Source organism: Carcharhinus amblyrhynchos, chromosome 21, assembly GCF_965287045.1.
Source record: "Carcharhinus amblyrhynchos chromosome 21, sCarAmb.v2.hapA, whole genome shotgun sequence".
NCBI lineage: Eukaryota > Metazoa > Chordata > Chondrichthyes > Carcharhiniformes > Carcharhinidae > Carcharhinus > Carcharhinus amblyrhynchos.
Genome location: NC_137344.1, coordinates 2,784,948 through 2,808,442, shown reverse-complemented (window position 1 = coordinate 2,808,442; position 23,495 = coordinate 2,784,948). Strand labels below are relative to the sequence as shown.

The following is a 23,495-nucleotide window of genomic DNA, read 5'->3' as shown; positions in this document are numbered from 1 at the left end:
AGTGATATATTTCCAAGTCAGGATGGTGAGTGACTTGGAGCGAACCTCCAGGTGGTGGTGTTCCCAGGTATCTATTGTCCTTCGAGGTGGTCTGGAAAATTCAGTTGAAGAAAACACCATGGACAAAAACGTGAGCCTCTGCTGCCTGTGCAAATGCCAACAAGGGCTCAAGATCCAGAAATCACAGATCTCACCGGCGAGAATACACCACTGGGTCATCCCCACCTCTCACTGGTGACATCATCAGGTTCAAGCCCAGAGCCGACATAAACCTAACTTGCACGAATTCACAAACATGTTAATCTTATCAACACACGCCTGCTGTGCCGTGACCCCCGGCAGATATTGATACGTCGGCATGGTTCAGAACAGGTTTACACAGACATGAACCTGCCATGGTGGGGGGGGCCATGGTGGGGGGGTGGGGGGAGGTCTTCCTGGGGGCACAGAGGTAAGTACAGCTCTTGGGGGATGAGGAACATAGTCAGGCAGTGCCCTGGTAATGCCCCTTGGCACAGGTTGGCACTATGTCACCCTGACCATGCCAGTTTGGCATTGCCAATGCATGCAAAGAGGCATGCCCCAGCTGAAGCCTCATGTTTATGAGGGGGTGGGCTGGGGGGTTGGCGCGGTGGTTAATGTTGCTGTGGTTGTGGGCTGACAGTGTCTCAATAAGGAGAGTATGCTGGTGTGGTGGGGGATCTCAGCTCTGACTGGGGGAGAGAAAGAGTCAGTGATGGTGGCCGGGAGAGAGGGTGGAGAGAGAAGGGACCGATGATCACGGTGGGTGTGGGAGGGGGAGGGTCGGAGGTACAGGCCAGTCCAATCAGGGTGCAGTGATGGACTGTGAGGTCTCAGTGGTGGGGCGGGGGGGGTAGTTTGATTACAGTTTCGATCTATAAAGATATCACCCGATCTTTGAGCAGCCGGGTTTGCCGAGTGTTTAAGATCCCCTTGGTTTTATTTCAGCAGCATGTGGTAAAATCTGGAGAGAAACGCGCTGGCACTCTTGTCAGAAACAACGCTGCCATTTCTTGCTAAGATTCTGATTTATCTTCTCCATACCCTCCCATCACATCATTCCTTCACCCTGATTAATCATCTCTGTAAGGTTTGTGTCTATCGCCTCACTGATTGGTTGCTGTGCGTTCTGAGGCAACAGGACCTATGGCCACACAAGTCTGCTGTAGTTTAGAGCTCAGTGTGTTGAGAGCTGTCCACTTCAAATATAACTCCAAATAAAGTGTGAATGAAGTCCCACTAACTAGTTACTGATCTCCAGACTGCTCGATGTCAACCCATTTCCTTGGGCTGATTCACTGCCTGCTTCAAATCATCGGGAGTTGACTGGATGACACTGTTCACATTGAGAAGTCAAACACATGCAGTGAACCTGACAATTCTCACAGTAGCTCATTACTGTCAGCCAAAAGGAAGGCTTTTGATTTCACCCAATTGTATAATTCTCACCAAATAGTACAGAGGCTATTTGACTGTATGTATGTGATATTTAAGTTATATTTTGAGACAATAGCGCAAGAATTTTCTTTTAAATGCTTCAAATTTTCAAATATCTCAAATTTATCAGATGCAACAATCCTTAACATTTCTCACTGATTCAGTTAGCAATAATTATCCAATTTCCTGTCATTACTGTTGTTAGTCTGGCAACAAAAACCTCGGCATGATGTGAGTCTGAGTGCTTCTAAACACTAAGCTCTGAGACAGATTGACTAATCACAGGAATTTACAATAGCAAATATCATTTGAAAGGCTTTCTTTACTCACATTGGTCAGGTACAAGGACCAGATGAGATGCATCCAAGGATATTGAGGGAGGTGAGAGTGAAGAGGCAGTGCTGAAAATCCTCCAGTCTTCCTGAGACACAGTGCTGGTGCCAGAAGACTGGAGAATTGAGAACATTACTCCCTTGTTCAAAAATGGAATGCAAGGATAATGCTGACAACTATAGACCATTCAGTGTGACTTCAGAGGGAGGGAAACTTCTGGAAACTATTAATGGAATTTAACAGTCAGCATAAGTAGTCAGTGGGTGGAACCAGCCATGAAGCCTGGTTGGGCCCAATTCCAGTATAATCTCGCACTCGTGTCTGCATTGGGTGAGTGGGGGCATGGATACAACAGACACTGTGTCCAATGGCAGCTGGTACACAGACTGCTGATGAACTGGTGGCAGCAGAATGACATCTGCAGGGGGTCACAGCAGGCAGGACGCGAACTCCGGCAGCCAACGAAATCACAGAATTCTACAGTGCAGAAGAGGCCCTTCGACCCATCGAGTCTGCACTGACGCAAGTGCCCCATTTCCCTCATGACTGCCTCAGAATCCAGGCAGTAACAGAAAGGAGGGATTTCCTGATGCCAAGACATTGAAGGAGGAAGCCACCTCACCTCACCAAGAAGGCATGAATCAAAGTGTCAGTGCAGGTCAGCGGCCATGATCTAGTCTGGAGAACCTGGATCCAGAGCCAGAAACGGTTCAGTGGCCTTCTGCGCTCGGCACAGGTGAGTACTGAGTGATATTGTGCTGAATAGGGCCAGGGGGGAGGAGGGGGGTGCCCATCCATGGTTGTGAACATGTTTGTGTGTTTCAGGTGGTTTCCAAGCATGTATGTGACAGGACATCCCAAGGCTGGAGACGTGAATGTAGGAGTGGTGTTGACATAGTGGTATTGCCACTAGGCTGGTGACCCAGAGTAATGTTCTGGGGACTTGGGTTCAAATCCCAACACAGCTGATGGTGACATTTGAATTCAATAAAAAGTAAATTTGGAATTAAAAGGCTAATGATCATCCTGATTGTCACTAATGTCCTTTAGGGAAGGTAATATTCTATCCTAACCTAGTCTAGTGTACATATGACTCCAGACCCACAGCAATGTGACTGACCCTCTGAAATTACCTCACACTCTATTCAACAAAGATAGAAGCAGGAGGAGGCCATTCGGCCCTTCAAGCCTGCTCAGACCTTCATTACAATCATGGCTGATCATCCAATCCTGCTTTTTCTCCATAACCTTTGATCCCATTCACCTCAAGTGCTATATCCAGCCACCTCTCGAATACATTCAATGTTTTGGCATCAACTACTTCTTTGGGTAAAGAAATGTCTCCTCACCTCCATCCTAAATGGTCTACCCTGAATCCTCAGACTGTGACCCCTGGTTCTGGCTCCCTCATCATCGGGAACATCTTCCCTGCATCTACCCTGTCTAGATCTATTAGCATTTTATAAGTCTCTATGAGATCCCCCGTCATTCATCTGAACTCCAGCGAAAACAATCCTAACCTAGTCAATCTCTCCTCATGCATCAGTCCTGCCATCCCCGGAATCAGCCTGGTAAACCTTTGCTACACTCCCTCAAGAGCAAGAACATCCTTCCTCAGAAAAGGAGACTAAAACTGCACACATACCATTTGCCTTCTTTACTGCCTGCTGCACCTGCATGTTTACCTTCAGCGACTGGTGCACAAGGACACCCAGGTCCCACTGCACACTCCCACCTCCCAATTTACAGCCATTCAGGTAATAATCCGCCTCCTTTTTTTTGCTTCCAAAGTGAATAACCTCACATTTATCCAAATTATACTGCATCTGCCATTGATTTGCCCACTCACCCAATCTATCCAGATCATTCTGAAAGATCTCTGCGTCCTCATCACAGTTCGCCCTCCTACCCAACTTGGTATCATCTGTAAACTTTGAGATGCTACATTTTGTTCCCTCATCCAAATCATTAATATACATTGTGAGTAGTTGAAGTTCATGGGCATTTAGGGATGGGGAATAAATGCAATCCAGCAACATCAGGATTGAATTTAACAAAAAGATGACTCAGCAGCCTTTGGTCCATCAGAAATGCAGTTGTCCAAAGGGGTGGTAATGTTCCCAGGCCTCCCAGGGGGGTGGTTTGAGTTAGAGGGGCAGTATGGTATAGTGTTTGAGGTGAAGATTTCAGCACTCGATGGAACTCTGCCTTCCAGGAGAAACAGAGCCATAGCAATCAGGAGCGACCTGCCAATGGTGGATGGGTAATACCAAACCAGCAATCCTCACCAACCAGAAGCTGAGAGTCCTGGAGCCCGTGAGTGAGCGGGACAGCAGGTTACAGAGAGGAATGGTGAGTCTGAGGAAGATATGACCCACTGAGCTTGAGTGTGACAGATTCGGGCTGAAAGTGATGAATGAGCATTTCATCCATCGCAATGACCTCATTTATGCGGCAGTCAGTGAGAAACCTTAATGCAACTGAGACCAACTGAGGCCAGCGTGTGCTGAGACTTTAATCTGTGTGAGCTGAGCCATGAATCTTTGGATGGAATTATTCAATCCCGCCTGCCACTAGAATTTTAGTGGGCAGGTTGTGGACAAAGTGAAACCCCTTTGACAGCTGGGGGGGAATTTCCAGCTTTTAGACCAGCATGGCTGGAGAATTCCACCCTTAGCCTTTGTTTTCATCCCTCAGATGAGTCGTTCCACCAGAGCCAGCTATCAGGCCAATGACTCTCCCTTGATCTCTCACAATGGTCTCAGGATGAGGTAGATGTTGCTTCTGTGGATTCATCTCACAGAACCCCAGACGAAGGCAGGAGCTCCGCCATCTGTCTGTCAATCACTGTTTCCATCCTCTGATTCCACAGCGACTGGGTGTTGCCTGATGTTATGTTGTGGCTGTTATGGTGTTGTCAAGAGATTTCAGAACAAAAGGTATTTATTGATAAGAGAAACATGGTCCAGGAGTGTTGCAGTCTGGGCTGTCCCAGAGCACAGCTGGCTCCTTACATGGAGACAACTCCGCTCTAATTTCTGCTCCAACATTACAGTGACTCTTGCAGTAGATGATACTGAATTTCCTACATAAGCCATGGATCAAATCTTTGCGATGCTTCACTCAGACTAGCGCCGGGATGTTATGACCATTCACAATGGTGGGATTTTCCCATCCTGCTGCAGTGAACGAAGATGTGGCTGGCTTCCAAATTCTCCAACAGTGGGAGTGTGACATGAATGCCTAGTAAGACTGCACCCTCACCCATCATGAAACTGATAACATGAGATTTCCTTGATTCAGCCTGAGTTCCATGCTACAGTTACTGAGTCCTGCTTGTTCTTTTTCTCTCAATCTATTTTACATTTTATTCACATCTTTGTGCTCTAATTCCAGTTCTTTCACCACTTGCTGATGAATGTTATATTATTTCTTACTGGTCCTAATAAATTTCCCAGCTAATTCCAATTTTTTCACAGTGTGTGCTTTTGTTTTAGCTTTGATGTAGCTGGGCACTTCTCATTTAGACTAAGAGTCACAAACCTTTACTTCATTTTTTATTTACTGTGGTTCTCGGTGAAGTTTATCCAACTCGTTTTCTTCACTCTTCCTTCTTCTTCTGTGTCTTGACTGATTACAGCTTCATTGTTTGCTTACAGTTTATTGTTAAACTTTTCAAGGAACTTCTCAATACAGTAAAAGATGGGGCAGCCTCAGCTTTCTATTTTATGTCTTTTGGTGCCCCTTTCCTGGATCTTCAGTTGCCCTCCTGGGTTCTTTCATTGCCCTTCTTTTGGGGTATTTTATTGCCCTTCTGAGGTCTTTCAGTCGTTCCTGCCCCCCACTTTACAGGGCACTTATACTGAGTAGGGTGCTGCTTCTTGCTTGAGGGCTTATTACTTCCTCTGGGCTCAAGTGTTGCCTCTTTCTTGAGGTCTTAATTTCCTCTTTTGAGACCTTGTGTTGCTTACAGACCTTCTTTGTTTTTAGGTTTGCCCTTTTTCTGGTTCGTTTCTGATTTTCCTGTCCTTTCTTCTTCTTATGGTTGTTGCATTAAATGTTGTAGAACTTTAAATGCAATCTGTTTTAAGACTCTGAGCTTTGTTTTACTGCTTCCTCTCTGTGCTTTTCCTGTGATTTTGCAGTTTTGGTGGGAGGTTACAGCTCCTTCTTCTTGGACCCTTCGTAAACTGCATAATTTCTCTTTGTAGCTGCTGGAAGATTTTACAATGATTTCTGCAGCTATTTTATATTTCCTGGAAACTATGTTTTCCTTCTCTAAATGTGCTTTGTTTTTTGCTAATTTCACTTACAGTCGAAGCTGTCCATTTCAGGACCGTTGTATCTTTAACTTTTTAACTTCTTTTCTCTTATTTTTTAGCAGGTAAAGCACGTTCCATCTAAAAATTTCAGAGCTTCTCTGCTGGAAGTCTCTCTTCCCAGGGATCTCTACCCGGACCCCCTGCAGACCCTGTTCCCATCGGAAAAACTCCAAATCTGGAACAAACTTTGCAATTGCCTGAGACTTTTCTTTTTTTACCTCTGAACTTGTTCACTGCTGCCAATATATTCTTTTGCAGCTGGAGTACTGTGTGCAGTTTTGGTCGCCGCACTTACGCAAGGATATTTTGGCCTTGGAGGGAGTGCAGAGGAGGTTTACTAGGCTGATACCGGAGTTGAGGGGCTTGAGCTATGAAGAGAGGCTGAATAAACTAGGCTTGAACTCGTTAGAGTTTAGAAGAATGAGGGGAGATCTCATTGAGACATATAAGATGATGAATGGGATGGATAGGATAGAGGTGGAGAGACTCTTCCCGCTCAGAAAGGACAGTAGGACTAGGGGGCACAGCCTCAAGATAAAGGGGGGCCAGTTTAGAACGGAGTTGAGGAAGAACTTCTTCACTCAAAGGATGGTGAATCTCTGGAATTCTCTGCCCGTTGAGGTGGTGGAGGCTGCCTCGCTAAATATTTTTAAGACGAGGGTTGATGGGTTTTTGACAAGCGAGGGGATTAAGCATTATGGGGAGAGGGCGGGAATGTGGAACTGAGCCACGACAGATCAGCCATGATCTTATTGAATGGCGGGGCAGGCTCGAAGGGCTAGATGGCCTACTCCTGCTCCTATTTCTTATGTTCTTATGTTTATGTTCTTTACAGATTCCTCCTTTTAGAAGCTAAGAACAGTTTTCTTCTTAGCTGGATAGATCTTCCTTTTATTTCAAACTCTTATCCTCTGTTCTCAAGTTTCAGCTTCCTTGCCCCTGAAGAATAATCTCTCGTCATCTTAACTTTTCTTATGTCTTTCCAAGCCTCTTCAGTTGCCAGCCACACCGGCACTTTGACTGCCCCTCAGGGTCTGGTATTATCTCAACAACTCTCTCTGAGTCTAGTCACCCAGAACAGGCACTCGAGCGGCTATCCCTCTTTTCCATATTTCCATTAAATCGGGTATTCACAGGAGAGCCGTGCCATCCAATTGACCCACCTCATCGCCAGTATGTTATGTTGTGGATATTATGGCATTGTCAAGAGATTTCAGGATTTGTGAGGAACAGAAGGTATATATTGATAAACGAAACTTGGTACAGGAGATTTGCAGCTCTGAGCTGCCCTGGACCAGAGCTTCAGTCCTTACATGTTTAGAACATAGCTTCTAGATGATTCTGCCTGAAAGAAGACACCATTCTCTGGAGTGATCACCCTCTCTCAGTTTCCATTGGTCCCTCAAGTCAGGGGACTTATTCCTGCTGTGAACTCTTAAAAAAATCAGACACCACATACGCAACACCTGGCAATATTTCTGAGTGAACCCTTCAAGGCAGTGCATGCTCAGGTGCCAGAGAATAGCTATCAAGCTCCAACAGGGCAACTTGATCAGCAACATGCCTACATTGCCACTGTCAGTCAGAGGGGGGAGTGGGGAGTGGGTGGGGCACCTAGACGTAGCACCCGCAAACTTAAGCTCAAGCCATAGTGGTCAAGCAGAGGACCACACTGTGTGATTTTTTTTTAAAGAGCTAAGTTCATGATTCTGATGGATTTGCTTTCATTTGTTTGATCTCGATTTTATCACCAGGAATAACTGACTCAAGCTGGAAATGATTTGTGTGCTGTTGTAACGATTTTAATCAGGCAATCAAGGTTGGCCTGCTTGAATATGAGCTCCCTGATTAAGGACCTATAATGCCTTCCATGCCCGCTGGGCACCACAGAGACTGGGTTTTCAGCTTCCTTTATGCTTTATCTTTTGTTTCAGGCAGGTCTCCTCCTTTTTGAAGCTGCCCATTTTAATTTGTCCCTGAATTAATTTGAGTTAATTGTTTGGACCAAAAAGAGGTCCCTGATTAAGGGCCAAATTGATGGTCCAATCAGGGAGCCCCATGTTCTGTATTTAAACAGGAGTCTCAGTTCTTCTGGCACTCTGGATGCAGATGGCAGACTGAGAGCACTATGTATAGTGTTGTTGGGCCTTGTAAATAAAGGAATTCTGGGAAAGGGATTTCCGCCTCTGAGGACCTATTACAGCTGCCTTAGTCTCAGCATTGCCGGTTGGGTGATGTCTGCAGTATTATCTGGAGTGGCTGAGTGTTATGTGTTTGTGATGATAGTTGTGCCCACTGCTGATGCAGGAGGGCAAGCCATGCCAGCCTATCTGAAGCAATGGCAAATCAGGGCAGCCCAGGTGTCTCTGCCTCCCTGAAGATTCTGGAACACACTGCAGAATCTGGGTCTTGTGGTCACACACAATCTGAATGTTGATAGAGTGAAGCTGACTGCCTAGCTAGATGTTGATCATCACATGGGTACAATCAATGGCAGCCTGGGTCCAAGGGAAACCTGCAACAGCGGCAAAGCCTCGGATCTGCTCCACCTGGCTAACCCGGCCCATCCTGAAATGAATGAACATGCAGACATCTGAACTGAGTGTCAGTGAGCTGTCTGACACAGCTGTGTGCAGGTAACTGTGAGAGTCCACAGAGATCACCCACTGTGCGCTGGAACAATCTACAGGTTTAGTGCCACTGTGACCTACCTTCAGAGCTCTGCGTATTGGGTGTCTGCTCACACATTTGGAGGCTATCTCTAGCCCCATCACCTGGCAGATGGTTGTCACGGCTTCCCTTGAAAACCAGAGTCTCCTGCGGCACTAGACCTCGGTCACGTCAAGGTAGTTTAACCACTGCCTGAACACCCTGGCAGCTGGGTAGTGGCAGCTTCTGGAGAGAGTGGGGGGTGCCTGGAACGTGCTGCCAGAGGAGTGGAAGCAGGCACATTAGCAACGTTTGAGAGGCACCTAGATGGGCACATGAAGAAGGAGGGAATAGAGGGAGTAAGGGCAGAAGGGTTTTTTAATTTAGTTAGGGCATCATGATCAGCACAAGTTTGGAGGGGTGAAGGGCCTGTTCCTGTGCTGTACTTTTCTTGGTTGTTATTTCTGTGTTATGATCCCAGGTGATGTTATGACTGGACAGGAGATCCCAGAATGCAACTCTGGCTCAAAAGACCGTAACATTGAATTTTTTATATAAAATGTGGAGGACCAGTGTCACTGACAACTAACAGAAAGAAACATTTATTAAACATTAAAAATTGCATTATAATACTCTGTACCCACCACTCCCCTTAACAAATACACACAGATTTTAAGAGGAACAAGGATTGCAAAGGACATCGTAAGCTACAATGGTCTTATTAACACACAAAGTCCCTTCTAAGCACACAGGATGACCCTGGTCAAATACCCAGACTATACTCTGAACCCAAGTTACCGTCTGTGGATTTCTCCTCAGTACTCCCCCTGATGATTGTCACATGGGAGTTTCCAAATTCCACTCCAAAAAGAACAATTTAAAATCTTTTTTCACAATAGTGCCTCCCCTTCGCAGTTTGCATTCTGAAATCAAGTCCAGCTTTTCCAAATGACACTTTTAAACAAATCTTCTGCTCCACTTTCAATAGAGAATCCAGTCCAGGATTTTACAGGGTAAATGCAAGGAGTTACAGGGATAGGGCCTGGGTGGGACTGTTGTCGATGCAGACTTGATGGGCCAAATGGCCTCGTTCTGTACTGTAAAAGGTCTAGGTTCTTGCATTTCTTTGTTTTGACTGCTGGACAAACTGTTCACAATTGTTTTACTGCTTGATTCTCAGTCTAACAAAATGGTATTAAACCTCTGATTCATCTCTGAAGTCTGATTTCCCACTCTAAATCTGGTTATTACAACTGTCTCTTTAACTCAGATATTTTATTTACTTTTTCTTGAATTCTTCTGAACATGTTTTCCTATCTTACAAGGGCCTCCAGTTGATAAGCAGCCATTGCTTCTACTATTCACTCTTCATGTCGTAACCTTCTCTAAGCATGATAGAATCAAGTTGGAATCAAGACTAACCCCCACAATACAACTACCTTTGAACATGAATCTAACTACAGACTTTACCCTTCCAGGTACAGAAACATTAAATACATTTAAAACCATACCTTATTTCTAATGGTTACCAATACAAATATAAACCCCTTAAAACTATCTTTGTTATCCAAGCATCTTTCTCTGTTCTTTTTCCTGTACCGCTTTCTTTTCCTGATCCTTTTTTTAGTTTGTGAATGTACTGGGGGCTACAGAGCGACACTGCTTGTCTGTGCTTTGTGTGTAAACATAAGAACATAAGAAATAGGAGCAGGAGTAGGCCAACTAGCCCTTCGAGCCTGCCCCGCCATTCAATAAGATCATGGCTGATCTGTCATGGCTCAGTTCCACATTCCCGCCCTCTCCCCATAACCCTTAATCCCCTCTCTCATCAAAAACCCATCAACCCGCGTCTTAAAAATATTTAGCGAGGCAGCCTCCACCACTTCAACGGGCAGAGAATTCCAGAGATTCACCACCCTTTGAGTGAAGAAGTTCCTCCTAACTGATTTATCTATCTAAAGTTTGCTGTGGTGTTATTATTAATAAAGGATTACATCACATCAAGGCTGAGATGTTGGGGAAATTATGCCGCTGCTTATAAAGGGGGGAATCAAAACTCAGAAACTCCTTTTTGTTTAAAGACGGGTAGTGAAAAGAGAAATTAAATCTCTCCAGTCTGTAACATTCTTAATCATGTGTTCTCCATTAGTACATTCAATGGCCATTGTGGCTCACCATTATGTAGAATAGACTTTAAACAGTCCTGAGAGCACTGTATTCCACAGAGGAAAGCTCCCATTCTTATACCATTCAGCCACCTTGTGTTGCGTCCATGTACAACAGGATGCAGTGTCTCAATGCTAACCTTTGCTGTGGTTAATGTGTCTTAGCAACTCCTTTCCATTCCCCCATTCCCCAACCCTGCTCTGCTCTTGATTTGCGGTGTTGATCATTTAAGGTTTACATTTCTAAGCTGACTTGCAAAGCATGTCAGTCTGCTTTTGCCATTAATTTGTTTTAAAATATTCTAACAGCAATTAAAGTTAACTTTATCATCTGCCTGGGCTGAACCTCTTCAACTAGTTCACTACTGGATACCAGATTCCCTCTTCCCCACTCTCCCTTCCCAAGCAAAACTGACATTGAGAACATCAACATCTTTACAGCTAGTATGATTGTTGTTCTGTAGTCATAAGGGTTTGAACTTAATGCAGCTTTCAACATTGTGGCAATGTTCCAATGACCTTTTGGAACAGATCCAAGGACAGTGCAAATTCTCTTGATATGCAGCCTTTCCCACCTCCTGCCCCAACCCCACTTCCTTTCAAATTGGCCTCTATCAGCTATTTGTAGGAGCGTTGCTTGCTTTCTGTTGTGGAGGTTGTGGGTTCATGACCACTACAGATACTTGAGTGTAGAATCCAACTGACACCTTCTAGCAGGCCTCAAGTGGGCCTGTAATGCCAGAGTTTTGGGTGAGCTGTTAAAGCAAGGTCTTGTTCACCTACATGGTTGGTTGTGAAAATAGAAGAGGATCAAGGGCATTCTCCTATGACTCTCTCTTTTCTAATCCCATCGCTTCAGAAGATCTGAAAACTGAGGCCTACTTTCTGGGTTGCATTAGCTGGATGCAAAAGTCAACCAACCGGACCAGTATTATTGTGCACAACTCCCAGAATCACTGAGCATTGATGAGTATTCCCCTGTCACTGCATGCATCAGTGGTACGCAGAATGGACAGATTGTGAAGCCAAACAACATCTAACTGTCACAGTGAGACATTGAGTAGCTTCTGTCTCTGCTGTAATGTAAGCTCAGATACCCACCTATCAGAGGCTGGGTCCACAAGTGCTGTCATAGCATTATGAACAATAAAAAGCACACAAATTCAGAGAAGGAGTAGGCCACTGGGCACTTTGAGCCTGCTCCACCATTCTGTAAGATCATGGCTGATCTGTTTTGGCTTCAACTCTCCATTACCCCCAGCCGTGATAATCTCTCAACCTGCTGCTTAAAAAAATCTATCTATCTTTACCTCAAAAATATTCAAAGACTGTGCTTCTGCCACCTTCTGAGAAAGAGAGTTCCAAAAGCTCATAACCCAGGGAGAAAAAAATTCTCCTCATCCCTGTCTTAAATGAGTGATGTGATGTTGTAACTATGATTGGAGTGTGGGTTATTTTCACAAAGAGAAAAGATGTGATTTTCACATGTGGATTAAAATAACAAGAGATTTGTTGAAGTACTGTTCTCTGCTCTGCACAGCGTACAAACTGAAAGTAAAACAGCAGCCTTTGGCAGCACCCTAATGACATCACCATCAGATTATATGATCAGCTCTTAAAGGAACCTGAAACCCTTCTAAATTTATAACAGGTGGCCCCTTATTTTTAAACCGTAACCCCGAGTTCTAGATTCTCCCACAAGAGGAAATATCCTCTCAACATTGACCATGTCAAAATCCCTGGGGATCTTATATCTTTCAATCAAGTCACCTTTGACTGTACTAAACTCCAGTGGATATAAGCCCAGCCTGTCTACCCATTCCTCATAAGCCAACCTACCCAATCCGGGTTTTTGTTCAGAAGTGCTTCCAACACATTTACATCCTTCCTTAAATAAGGAGACTGATACTGTGCACAATACTCCAGGTGTGATTTCATTAATATTCTGTATAACTGATGCATAACCATCCTACTTTTGGATTCAATTCTCCTCTCAATAATTGATAATATTCTACAAGCTTTCCTGATTACTTGATGTACCTGTACACCAGCCTTTTGTGATTCCTGCACTTCAGAATCCTGCAATCTCTCTTAGATATTATGCTTCTTTTTCATTTATTCGACCAAAATTGTCAGCTTCACACTTTCCCACATTCTGCTCTGGGGAGAGGGTTTCTGTGTCTTTCTTCTAGCAGGAGGTGGTGCATCATTCACTGGCACTGCGATCCTCTGGTCCTGCTGCTGTCAATGGGAGATAGGAGTGCACCATCAGCAGGACCAGAATATCGAACTGGCGTGAAGAGCCGGGCGATTACAGCCCAGGTCTTTGTTCACTCCCTGTGGCACACCACTCCTGGCATCTTGCCAACAAGAAAAGACCCATGTATAGCTACTCTCTGCTTTCTGCCAGCCAGCCAATCTTCAATCCAAACTAAGATATCAGCCCCAACAAGGCAAGCTTTTGTTTTTCGCAGTAACACTCGATGTGGCACCTTATCAAATGCCTTCTGGAAATCTAGGAATAGTTGGCCCACTGACTGTCCTTCAACCACAGTACCTGACACTTCTTCAGAAAACTGCAATAAATGGCTATCGTTTGCTTGCAGGAGTGGATGCTCTCTGAGCTCGTTATGAAGACCTCTGCAAAGTTGAAGCTAGCAAGAGGCTGGCTGGCAGGACTCCCATTGCATCAAGCATCTCAGTGCAGATATCCTCTGCTGCAGAATGGATGTGTGAGCCCATTCTCCAATGAGCTGATACTCACCTTACCCTTTTCCTTTGGAATTCATGCCCAATAACTGCTCCCAACTTATACGACCCACTAAGTTATGTAAAAAGTATTATCTGATCTGGTGATTGCCAATGTCAGATCAATGATGTTGCCTCGGGTGCTCCCATGCTTCACAGCAGCTGATCAGAATGGGCACATGCTCCTGGCAACACCCAAGACTGAATGAGATTAAAGATCACACATTTACTTTGAATACAGGCACTTGAAAGGATAAAGGCAGAAGGGGAGATTTGGGTGAGGAAAGGGGTTGGAAAACAATAGGTCCAACATCTACAATTTGCTCCTTATTGCTATATTTCACAATGACTGTGAAATGAAACTTGAGAAGAGGCATTAGACACAAAAATACTGTTATCTGAATGTTTTTAGAGGGCTCAGTAGATGCAGAAGTGCCTGTTCCCTGCTGGTTCAATGTTGTCCTTATTTAGGACATTGTTCTGTGAGAGAGAGGAAAGAATATGCATTGGGGTAATGCTGTGGCTAGAGGTATATGGAAGCTGCAGTAGTAATGAGGCTGATAGACTTGGCCAGCAAGTGAGAGTGAGATGGACTGTGTGAATGTCAGTCCTGATTGCTGATGTCTAAGTAATGAGATGGTGGCTCTCTGAGTAGTGTGAGAAATAGATGGTACAGTCGATAGGAAATATCATTGAAGATAAATTCACTGCCATTGGCCACCCGGGCATTGAACTTTCTCTAGCCCTGCCGCTTGGTCCTCAGGGCAGACTCCAGGAAGTCATCTCCTGGTCAGTTTATCCATCATCGCACCCAAGAACATGGATTTGTGGAACTGACAACCTGCCATTGCTCTGCTGCTCCATTATGTCCACTTTCTTCCCAAAGCCCCCTTGACCTTCTTCCATTAGCTCCTGTGCCTCCTTCCTCTGCCCCCATCTTGATGAGGGACAAGTTGCCAGTGTGCCATCTTAGCCATGCTGGCTACTGAGTTTCCTGCTCAGAATGCAGCCAGTGAGCCGTGTGTTCAGTGTTGAGCTGTGTACTATAATCATGTTGATGAGCAGTCAGCACAGCATGTCGTTCCACCTCCTTCATCGGGACCAACATCAGGATTGTGCAATGTGGCCACTGCTCTCAGTGGAGGATTGACTGAATTTTTCTCTCTATGTCCCTTGAACTCTAATTCAACAAGAGCATCTCTCTCCCCCCGGCCCCAGCTGCCTGGTGTCATCTCCCTCACCCCAGCCCCAGCTGCCTGGTGTCATCTCCCTCACCCCAGCCCCGGGCTGCCTGGTGTCATCTCCCTCACCCCAGCCCCAGCTGCCTGGTGTCATCTCCCTCGCCCCAGCCCCGGGCTGCCTGGTGTCATCTCCCTCACCCCAGCCCCAGCTGCCTGGTGTCATCTCCCTCACCCCAGCCCCAGCTGCCTGGTGTCATCTCCTTCGCCCCAGCCCCAGCTGCCTGGTGTCATCTCCCTCACCCCAGCCCCAGCTGCCTGGTGTCATCTCCCTCGCCCCAGCCCCGGGCTGCCTGGTGTAATTCAGATTTTCAACATCAGAAATGGACCAATCGGCTCCAAATGAAGGGCAGTTTTGCGCAGCGTATTCGATTAAGACTGGGCGCGCCCATCCTGAGACTGGAAATTCCTGCCTGTCAACAGAAATCTTTCAAGGCACCATCAAATTGTCTATCCTGCCAGCGTCGATTCTGCAATGGGCGGGTCTGGAAAATAAACATATAAAAAGGAAGAGGCTGACTAGGGTGAACGTTGGACCCTGAGAGGATGAGAGGGGGGGACTTAGTGGTAGGGGATGGGGAAATGGTTGAGGCCTTGAATAACTTTTTTGTTTCGGTCTTCACGGAGGAGGACATGAATAGTTTGCCGGGTGTTAGCGATGGAAAGATGGTAGGAGTGGAGGGCCTGAATGACATTATTATTACTAGAGAGGCGGTGCTCGACAGACTGGAGGGACTGATTGTGGACAAGTCCCCAGGACCGGATGGAATGCATCCAAGGGTTCTGAAAGAAATGGCGGAGGTGATAGTGGATGCCTTGATGATTATTTTCCAAACGTTGCTGGATTCTGGGGAAGTGCCAGAAGATTGGAAAACGGCTAATGTTAGGCGGTTGTTTAAGAAGGGTAGCAGGCAAAAGGCAGGGAATTATAGGCCGGTTAGTTTAACGTCTGTTGTAGGTAAAATGCTTGAATCCATAATCAAGGAGAAAATAACGAGTCATCTTGAGGAGAATTGTTTGATAGAGCAGACGCAGCACGGTTTCGTTAAGGGGAAGTCGTGTCTGACAAACTTATTGGAGTTCTATGAGGATGTGTCCAGGGCGGTGGATAGAGGAGAGCCGGTAGATGTGGTGTTTCTTGATTTTCAGAAGGCGTTTGATAAGGTGCCGCACAAGAGGTTGTTACAGAAGGTTAGGGGGCATGGAGTTGGGGGTAGAGTGTTAGTGTGGATAGGGGATTGGCTGTCAAATAGGAGGCAGAGAGTGGAGGTCAATGGGTGCTATTCGGATTGGCGGTTGGTGACTAGTGGAGTGCCCCAGGGATCGGTGCTGAGGCCTCAGCTATTTACCATTTATATAGATGATCTGGAGGAGGGAACCGAGTGTATAGTGTTGAAATTTGCTGATGACACCAAGATTGGTGGAACGGCAAATTGTGCGGAGGGTGTGGAAAGTCTGCAGAAGGATCTAGATAGGCTGGGCGGATGGGCCAGGAACTGGCAAATGGAATTTAATGTTGGCAAGTGTGAAGTTGTCCACTTTGGTAGGAATAATGGTAGGAAGGACTATTACTTACGTGGCAAAAAACTGCAGCATGCGACGGTGCAGAGGGACCTTGGGCTCCTAGTGCATGAGTCGCAAAAACCCAGCCTGCAGATGCAGCAGGTGGTCAGGAAGGCGAATGGGATGCTGGCCTTCATAGCGAGAGGGATTGAATATAAAAGTAGGGAGGTCTTGCTGCAACTGTACAGGGCACTGGTGAGGCCGCAGCTGGAGTACTGTGTGCAGTTTTGGTCGCCGCACTTACGCAAGGATATTTTGGCCTTGGAGGGAGTGCAGAGGAGGTTTACTAGGCTGATACTAGAATTGAGGGGGTTGAACTATGAGGAGAGGCTGAATAAACTAGGCTTGTACTCGTTAGAGTTTAGAAGAATGAGGGGAGATCTCATTGAGACGTATAAGATGATGAATGGGATGGATAGGATAAAGGTGGAGAGACTCTTCCCACTCAGAAAGGACAGTAGGACTAGAGGGCACAGCCTCAAGATAAGGGGGGGGCAGTTTAGAACGGAGTTGAGGAAGAACTTCTTCACTCAAAGGGTGGTGAATCTCTGGAATTCTCTGCCCGTTGAAGTGGTGGAGGCTGCCTCGCTAAATATATTTAAGATGCGGGTAGATAGGTTTTTGATAGGCAAGGGGATTAAGGGTTATGGGGAGAGGGCGGGAATGTGGAACTGAGACACGACAGATTAGCCATGATCTTATTGAATGGCGGGGCAGGCTCGAGTGGCTAGATGGCCTACTCCTGCTCCTATTTCTTATGTTCTTATGTTCTGTCTCCAACTCACTTCTCAGCCTTTTGGCTCAGATCAACATAAGCTCAGATAGAATGCCCATCCTTGTCAGTTTGGATCTACTGTGTCTCTTTCGCAGGGACCATGAATTGGATTTAATTTGAATTGGATTTTGGAGAAACCAAGGAGATGGTTTGTTCTGTCCACTCTGCACATTGGCTGTGTAACTCTGAGAAAGAAATCAAAATTTTACAATGGGCCAGGAAATGGCAAATGGAATTTAATGTTGGCAAGTGTGAGGTGGTCCACTTTGGTAGGAAGAATGGTAGGAAGGACTATTACTTACGGGGCGAAAAACTGCAGCAGGCGACGGTGCAGAGGGACGTCGGGGTCCTTGTGCATGAGTCGCAAAAACCCAGCTTGCAGGTGCAGCAGGTGGTCAGGAAGGCGAATGGGATGCTGGCCTTCATAGCGAGGGGGATTGAATATAAAAGTAGGGAGGTCTTGCTGCAGCTGTATAGGGCATTGGTGAGGTCGCAACTGGAGTACTGTGTGCATTTTTGGGCGCCGCACCTGCGCAAAGATATTTTGGCCTTGGAGGGAGTGCAGAGGAGGTTTACTAGGCTGATACCGGAGTTGAGGGGGTTGAGCTATGAGGAGAGGCTGAATAAACTGGGCTTGTACTCGTTAGAGTTTAGAAGAATGAGAGGAGATCTCATTGAGACGTATAAGATGATGAATGGGATGGATAGGATAGAGGTGGAAAGACTCTTCCCGCTCAAAAAAGACAATAGGACTAGGGGGCACAGCCTCAAGATAAAAGGGGGGCGGTTTAGAACGGAGTTGAGGAGGAACTTCTTCACTCAAAGGGTGGTGAATCTCTGGAATTCTCTGCCCGTTGAAGTGGTGGAGGCTGCCTCGCTAAATATTTTTAAGACGCGGGTTGATGGGTTTTTGATAGGAGAGGGGATTAAGGGTTATGGGGAGAGGGCGGGAATGTGGAACTGAGCAGCGACAGATCAGCCATGATCTTATTGAATGGCGGGGCAGGCTCGAAGGGCTGGATGGCCTACTCCTGCTCCTATTTCTTATGTTCTTATGTTCTTATGTTCTTAAAACACTGGCTAGGATTCTCCCAAAACAAAACTAACTGCCCAATGGGCAGGGAAACGGAAGAATTTCCCACCCATTGTTTGGGTGTATTTACCTGAATGAATCTCCGACACTCTGTGCAATGCAGAGTGCCATAGACTGATTCACACTGAAAAGTGGGGGGATGGGGCCTCATCCCACTCCAAAGGCCAGTAGCATGGTGCTGAGTGAGCCACAGCACATACACCAATCTGTCAGTGGGGAGATTGGCATATACAAACTGCCTCCCACCCCATCGCCAGCCTCCTGATTGCTGGCTCCCCGGATGTTCCCGAACCCCCTCACCCAATTGATGGCCATCCCCCACCGCATTGTTGGTCCACTGGACCCCCTGCCCAGCATGGCCAGCCCCGATCTCTCCCCAACTGATCATATTGCAGAATGGCAGTAGGTCCCCACCACCACTGATCTCCCTCCCATAGGCTCTGCCCCCAGTTTGCCCTGCCCCTCTAGCCCTAGTGGGCAGTGCCAAGGTGTCTGGTGGACAATGCCAAGGTGCCAGGCTGGCACTGCCAAGCTACCGTCCTGGGCTTGCTAATCATATGGAAGTGTCAATTTCCAAATGGTAATCAGCTCTGCGCTGATTCCCAACATGGAGCTGATTGGAGTGAAAAAAAAGGGCCTTAGAGACTTGCAGTTGGCGGGACGCTGATCCCGAATCTTGCTAAAGGACCCCCGCTGCTATCCCTCGAGCAGTGCAGCAAACTGGGAGAATCCCAGCCACTGTCTCCAACTCACTTCATATTGAACCATCGGAGCTGATTCATACTGGGCGCCTGAGATAAAAGGAGTTTCTGAGACACTGCACACCCAGCTCCTTTCCTTCCTTCCTTCCTATCAAAAGCTTCCATCAAGGTTGCAGCTTTCAACTAGAAACCATCGTGAGTACATTCAAGGCTGCAAAACGCGCTCCATTAATCTATATTAGATTATGACAAGCACATCATTTATTGTTATCAGAAACCTAGCAACATGACAGTGCATAAAGAAAATGTTCAGCCTTCAGCATATTTTCTGGTATTAATTTTGCAGAAATAAAGTGTTGATTCATCGTGGCGACATTAAGCTTTAGGGTAATTACAAGGCCAGATTCATACTATCTCTGTGCAGTTTGCACAATAATATCCTGGGACTGTAAGTGTTTGGAAAGTTAGCCTATAGAGGGATATATATTTAATGGGCAAATGCCATGTTAATTAATATATTTTTCTATCTATTACTTTCTCAGAAGTCACTTGGTGAAGCTGTCATGCTAGCTGGTGCTGAGTTGACAGAACTGGATTTGAGTGATAATGCATTTGGCCCAGATGGAATTCAGAGCTGCAAAGATCTTCTGAGGAACAAGAGCTGTTTCACCCTCGAGGAGCTGCGACTTAATAACTGTGGCCTTGGAATTGAAGGAGGGAAGGTAGAGTGTGCAGACAAAGGGATTTCTTTAAATACTGGTCATGTTGGGATTGCATAATTAATGTGAAGCCGTTGACACTATTGTAAGAATATCGTTCTCTCGAGTGTTCTGCCAAACATTCCTTTGAAACAAAATGAATCAATTATTCACCTTCAACACAGAGCGAATCATGAAACAGCCTGCTGTGATGATCTGGTAGGGTGCAAATTCAAGGCGCTGCTATTCACAGGAAATGGATCAATACATCAATTTATTACCATGCCTGATGAACTGCCGAGTTTGGTATTAAAATGAGCTCAAATAAAAACTGTGCAAACCCTTGTGGGGAGCAGAAAATGAAAAATGAGCTCCAAGCTTAAAAATAAAATGAGTTTGTATGTGTTTGACATTTTGTTTAAATCTGTACTCAGCACAGGCAGGATTTAGATTGGTCTACGGTTTTACGTAACAGGTGCTGTAGTTTTTTGAGGTCTTTGACTTTTTGTACCTCTTCCTGCTTTGACAAAAATCCTATCCCATCTCTATTCCTCAGTCAGTCAGAAACTGTCACTTTAGAATGCTCTCTTGAGTGTTTTACAAAGAACAAGAACAAAGAAAATTACAGGACGGCAACAGGCCATTTGGCTCTCCAAGCCTGCGCCGACCAGAAGGGTAGGGGGTTTTAGTTAAGTTGGGCAACATGGTCGGTTTTGCCCTGCTTCAGCTGACCAAGCCGTGGTGGGGGCCAGAATTTACTCCCAACTGATGGTGAGATAAAAGACACTTGCTGCTATTTAATTTGTAAACTGTTCAGCAACTTGTGGCGAAGAAGCGATACCCTGTGGACTGTGATTCATTGCGAGTTGCTGAATGGTTGTTACAACCTCGTGAAAGGAACATTTCACTTCAGTATCACCACTGGCATTCATTGGCATCTTTACAACATTTTGCTCACCCGTTATGGGCCATTGTTGCTTTGCACATCTATTTCGACATGTTACTGTGGAAATAAACATTTCTGTTTGTATGTGGATATATACAGCGTTCTGACACTGCCTTTGTGATCCTGGACTTTTTTTTTATTTGAACCAAGTCTTATTTCAAGCAGCAGAACTGGGAAAAGCTAGATCCTGATTGGTTTAGTTTCTAATCATTCATTTGCTTCCTCTAACTGATGATGGGCTGATCAGCATCTTTCACCTCACCATCATTGGGAGTAAACTCTGGACCCACCACGGCTTGTTCAGGTGAAACAGGACAAAACACTTAAGAAGTTTTGAAAAAGAGGACTGGGAAGTAACATTTGAACAAGTGAAAGGCAATGACCATTTTCAACAAGATAGAATTTAACCATTGCCTCTAGACATTCAATGGCTTTACCATTATCAAAATCCCTCAGTATCAACATCCTGGGATGTTGACCAGAACTGAATGGGACTGGCTGTACAAGTACTGTGGCTACCAGAATCAGGCAGAGATTGGAAAGACCGCAAATAACTCACTTCCTGACTGTCCAAAGTCTGTTCACCATCTCTACACAGCACAAGTCGGGAACGTGATGGAATACTCTCCACTTGTCTGGATGAATGAAGCTCCAACAACACTCAAGAAGCTTGACACCATCCAGAAAAAAGGAGCCCCGTTTGATTAGCAGCCCATCCACCAACTTCAATATCCATCCCTCCCACCACCGACACACAGAAGCAGCAATGTGCACTGCAGCAATTCACCAAGGCTCCATTGACAGCACCTTCCAAACTGTGACTGCTACCATCTAGAAGGGCAGCAGACACAACGGGAACACCACCTGGAAGTTTCCTTACACACCATTCACCATCCTAATTTGGAACTATATCACTGTCACTGGGTAGAAATCGTGGAACTTCCTTACAGCATTGTGTGTGTGCCTGCACCACAGGAATTCAGCAGTTCAAGAAGGCAGCTCACCACCACCTTCTCAAGTGCAATTAGAGATAAGCAATAGAAATTCTGGCCTTGCCAGCAAGGCCCACAGCCTGTGAAAGAGTAAATAAAGAGTTGAAGTAGTGACAACAGAGCTGGAAGAGCCAGTGTGAGTGGTCAGGGACTATGCTCTGACCTTTGGCTGCAGTAGGCAGAACCCTTGTGACTCAACTAGTGTATTGGCTGTGTTTGGATTCCAGCAGAATCACAATTAAATGCTAAGTTAAGCTCCAAATTTATTTTATTTGCATTCTCTGAAATTCTTGCACCACACCATTTCTGTCTCTGTCACTTACATCTCCCATCGCTTGTTAAATATTTCAATTGAGGATCAGTACATACAGGTGGAGGATATTGATTGGGCATTTAATCAGCAAATGAAGTGTCACTTACTGACATAGGAATAGAGTGCAGTTCGGAGAAATAGACCTAGAATGTTCCATTCTGTGAATAACTCTATTCCATGTAAAGACCACATCTGGTTTCTTCCTTTAGCAACTGGCTATTGGAACCCTCTCTTCATCTTCCAGTCTACCTGCCTCTTCCAGTTCCATTTTGGGTTTTGTGCATTCTGAACTCTCTAAATTTCTGTCATTTTTCACTTCCTGCTGTGTCTTCTCCTTGAACATTAACTTCTGGCTCACTTGAACATTGAGACCAATGCTGACTTTCTCTATCTGTATGGTTCCCACTGGCAGCATCCTTCCTCTCCTTCAGTCAGCGCCTACCTGAGAAATCCACCTTACTGCAGCTTCCAGTCGGGGAAGCAGGAGGAAAGCTGCACTGCCAAATGTGGGAGATTACCATCATCTCCAGCACAGATTACAAAAAAAAATTGATTTCAGGACCAGATTCCAGGTTGTCTTTGTGCTAGTAGCAAGGATCCATTGCCTGAGCTCTGGGATAGTGTGGTGATTGTCCCTTTAAGGCAACACAGCAAAGTACAGATCACCTGCCCTGAGTGACATATTGGGAGTAAACACAGTAAGAAGTCTCACAACACCAGGTTAAAGTTCAACAGGTTTATTTGGTAGTAAACGCTACAAGCTTTCAGGGCTCTGCCCCTTCATCAGGTGAGAGGAGAGTACCAAATAAACCTGTTGGACTTTAACCTGGTGTTGTGAGACTTCTTACTGTGTTTACCCCAGTCCAACGCCGGCATCTCCACATCATGACATATTGGGACTCAGAGCGTGAGTCACTCCTGGGGAGGGAGTTCGCTTAGGCAGAGGCATTCCAGAATTGGTACAGACATGCTATTGCTCTTGTAAACCTTTATAAATAAATCCTTTATTCTTCACAAATAAAATCTCTGAAAATGCATCATTACACCTGGCTATAAGGATAAATTACCCAGTTACTGCCTCTGGTCCAACACTTGTGACTATCCTGTTTTAATTGAAATCTGAGAAAAATAAGAAAATACTCACCAGGATGCCTCTCTTTGGATGAATAGATCCACATGATTTCTCCATGGACACAGTACATCGCGCGCCTTGGATATTATTTCCAAGCAAATGAAATGGGGAGGAGGCAAACATGAAGTAATTCTTTTAAATGTTTGTGGAAGTCAGACCTGTAACCTTTTTTGCAGTCTTGCAGTCCAAGCACAGCCAAGTCCAAATCATTCAATGAGCTTGTGGATATAGTGCAGCCTCAATTGCAACCTCAAACATTAGTCATGCTCTAGAAATAAAAGTTTAATTTGACCCTAAATGAACTTACGTGGCTAAGCTGAAGCAATTGCCTAAGTATTGTGATTTTGGAGCCACCCTAAATGATGTGTT

At 45.6% G+C, this 23,495-nt stretch overlaps 1 protein-coding gene across 1 annotated transcript in view; it reads left to right on the top strand.

The window, feature by feature from the left end:
• The window catches only part of LOC145356556 (ran GTPase-activating protein 1-like), a 389,212-nt gene that overhangs the window by 189,308 nt on the left and 176,409 nt on the right, over nt 1–23,495 (top strand). Inside the window, exon 4 of the mRNA XM_080209327.1 lies at nt 19,588–19,767. Within this exon, the coding sequence (XP_080065453.1) occupies nt 19,588–19,767 (180 nt within the window). The remainder of the gene's footprint in view (nt 1–19,587; nt 19,768–23,495) is intronic.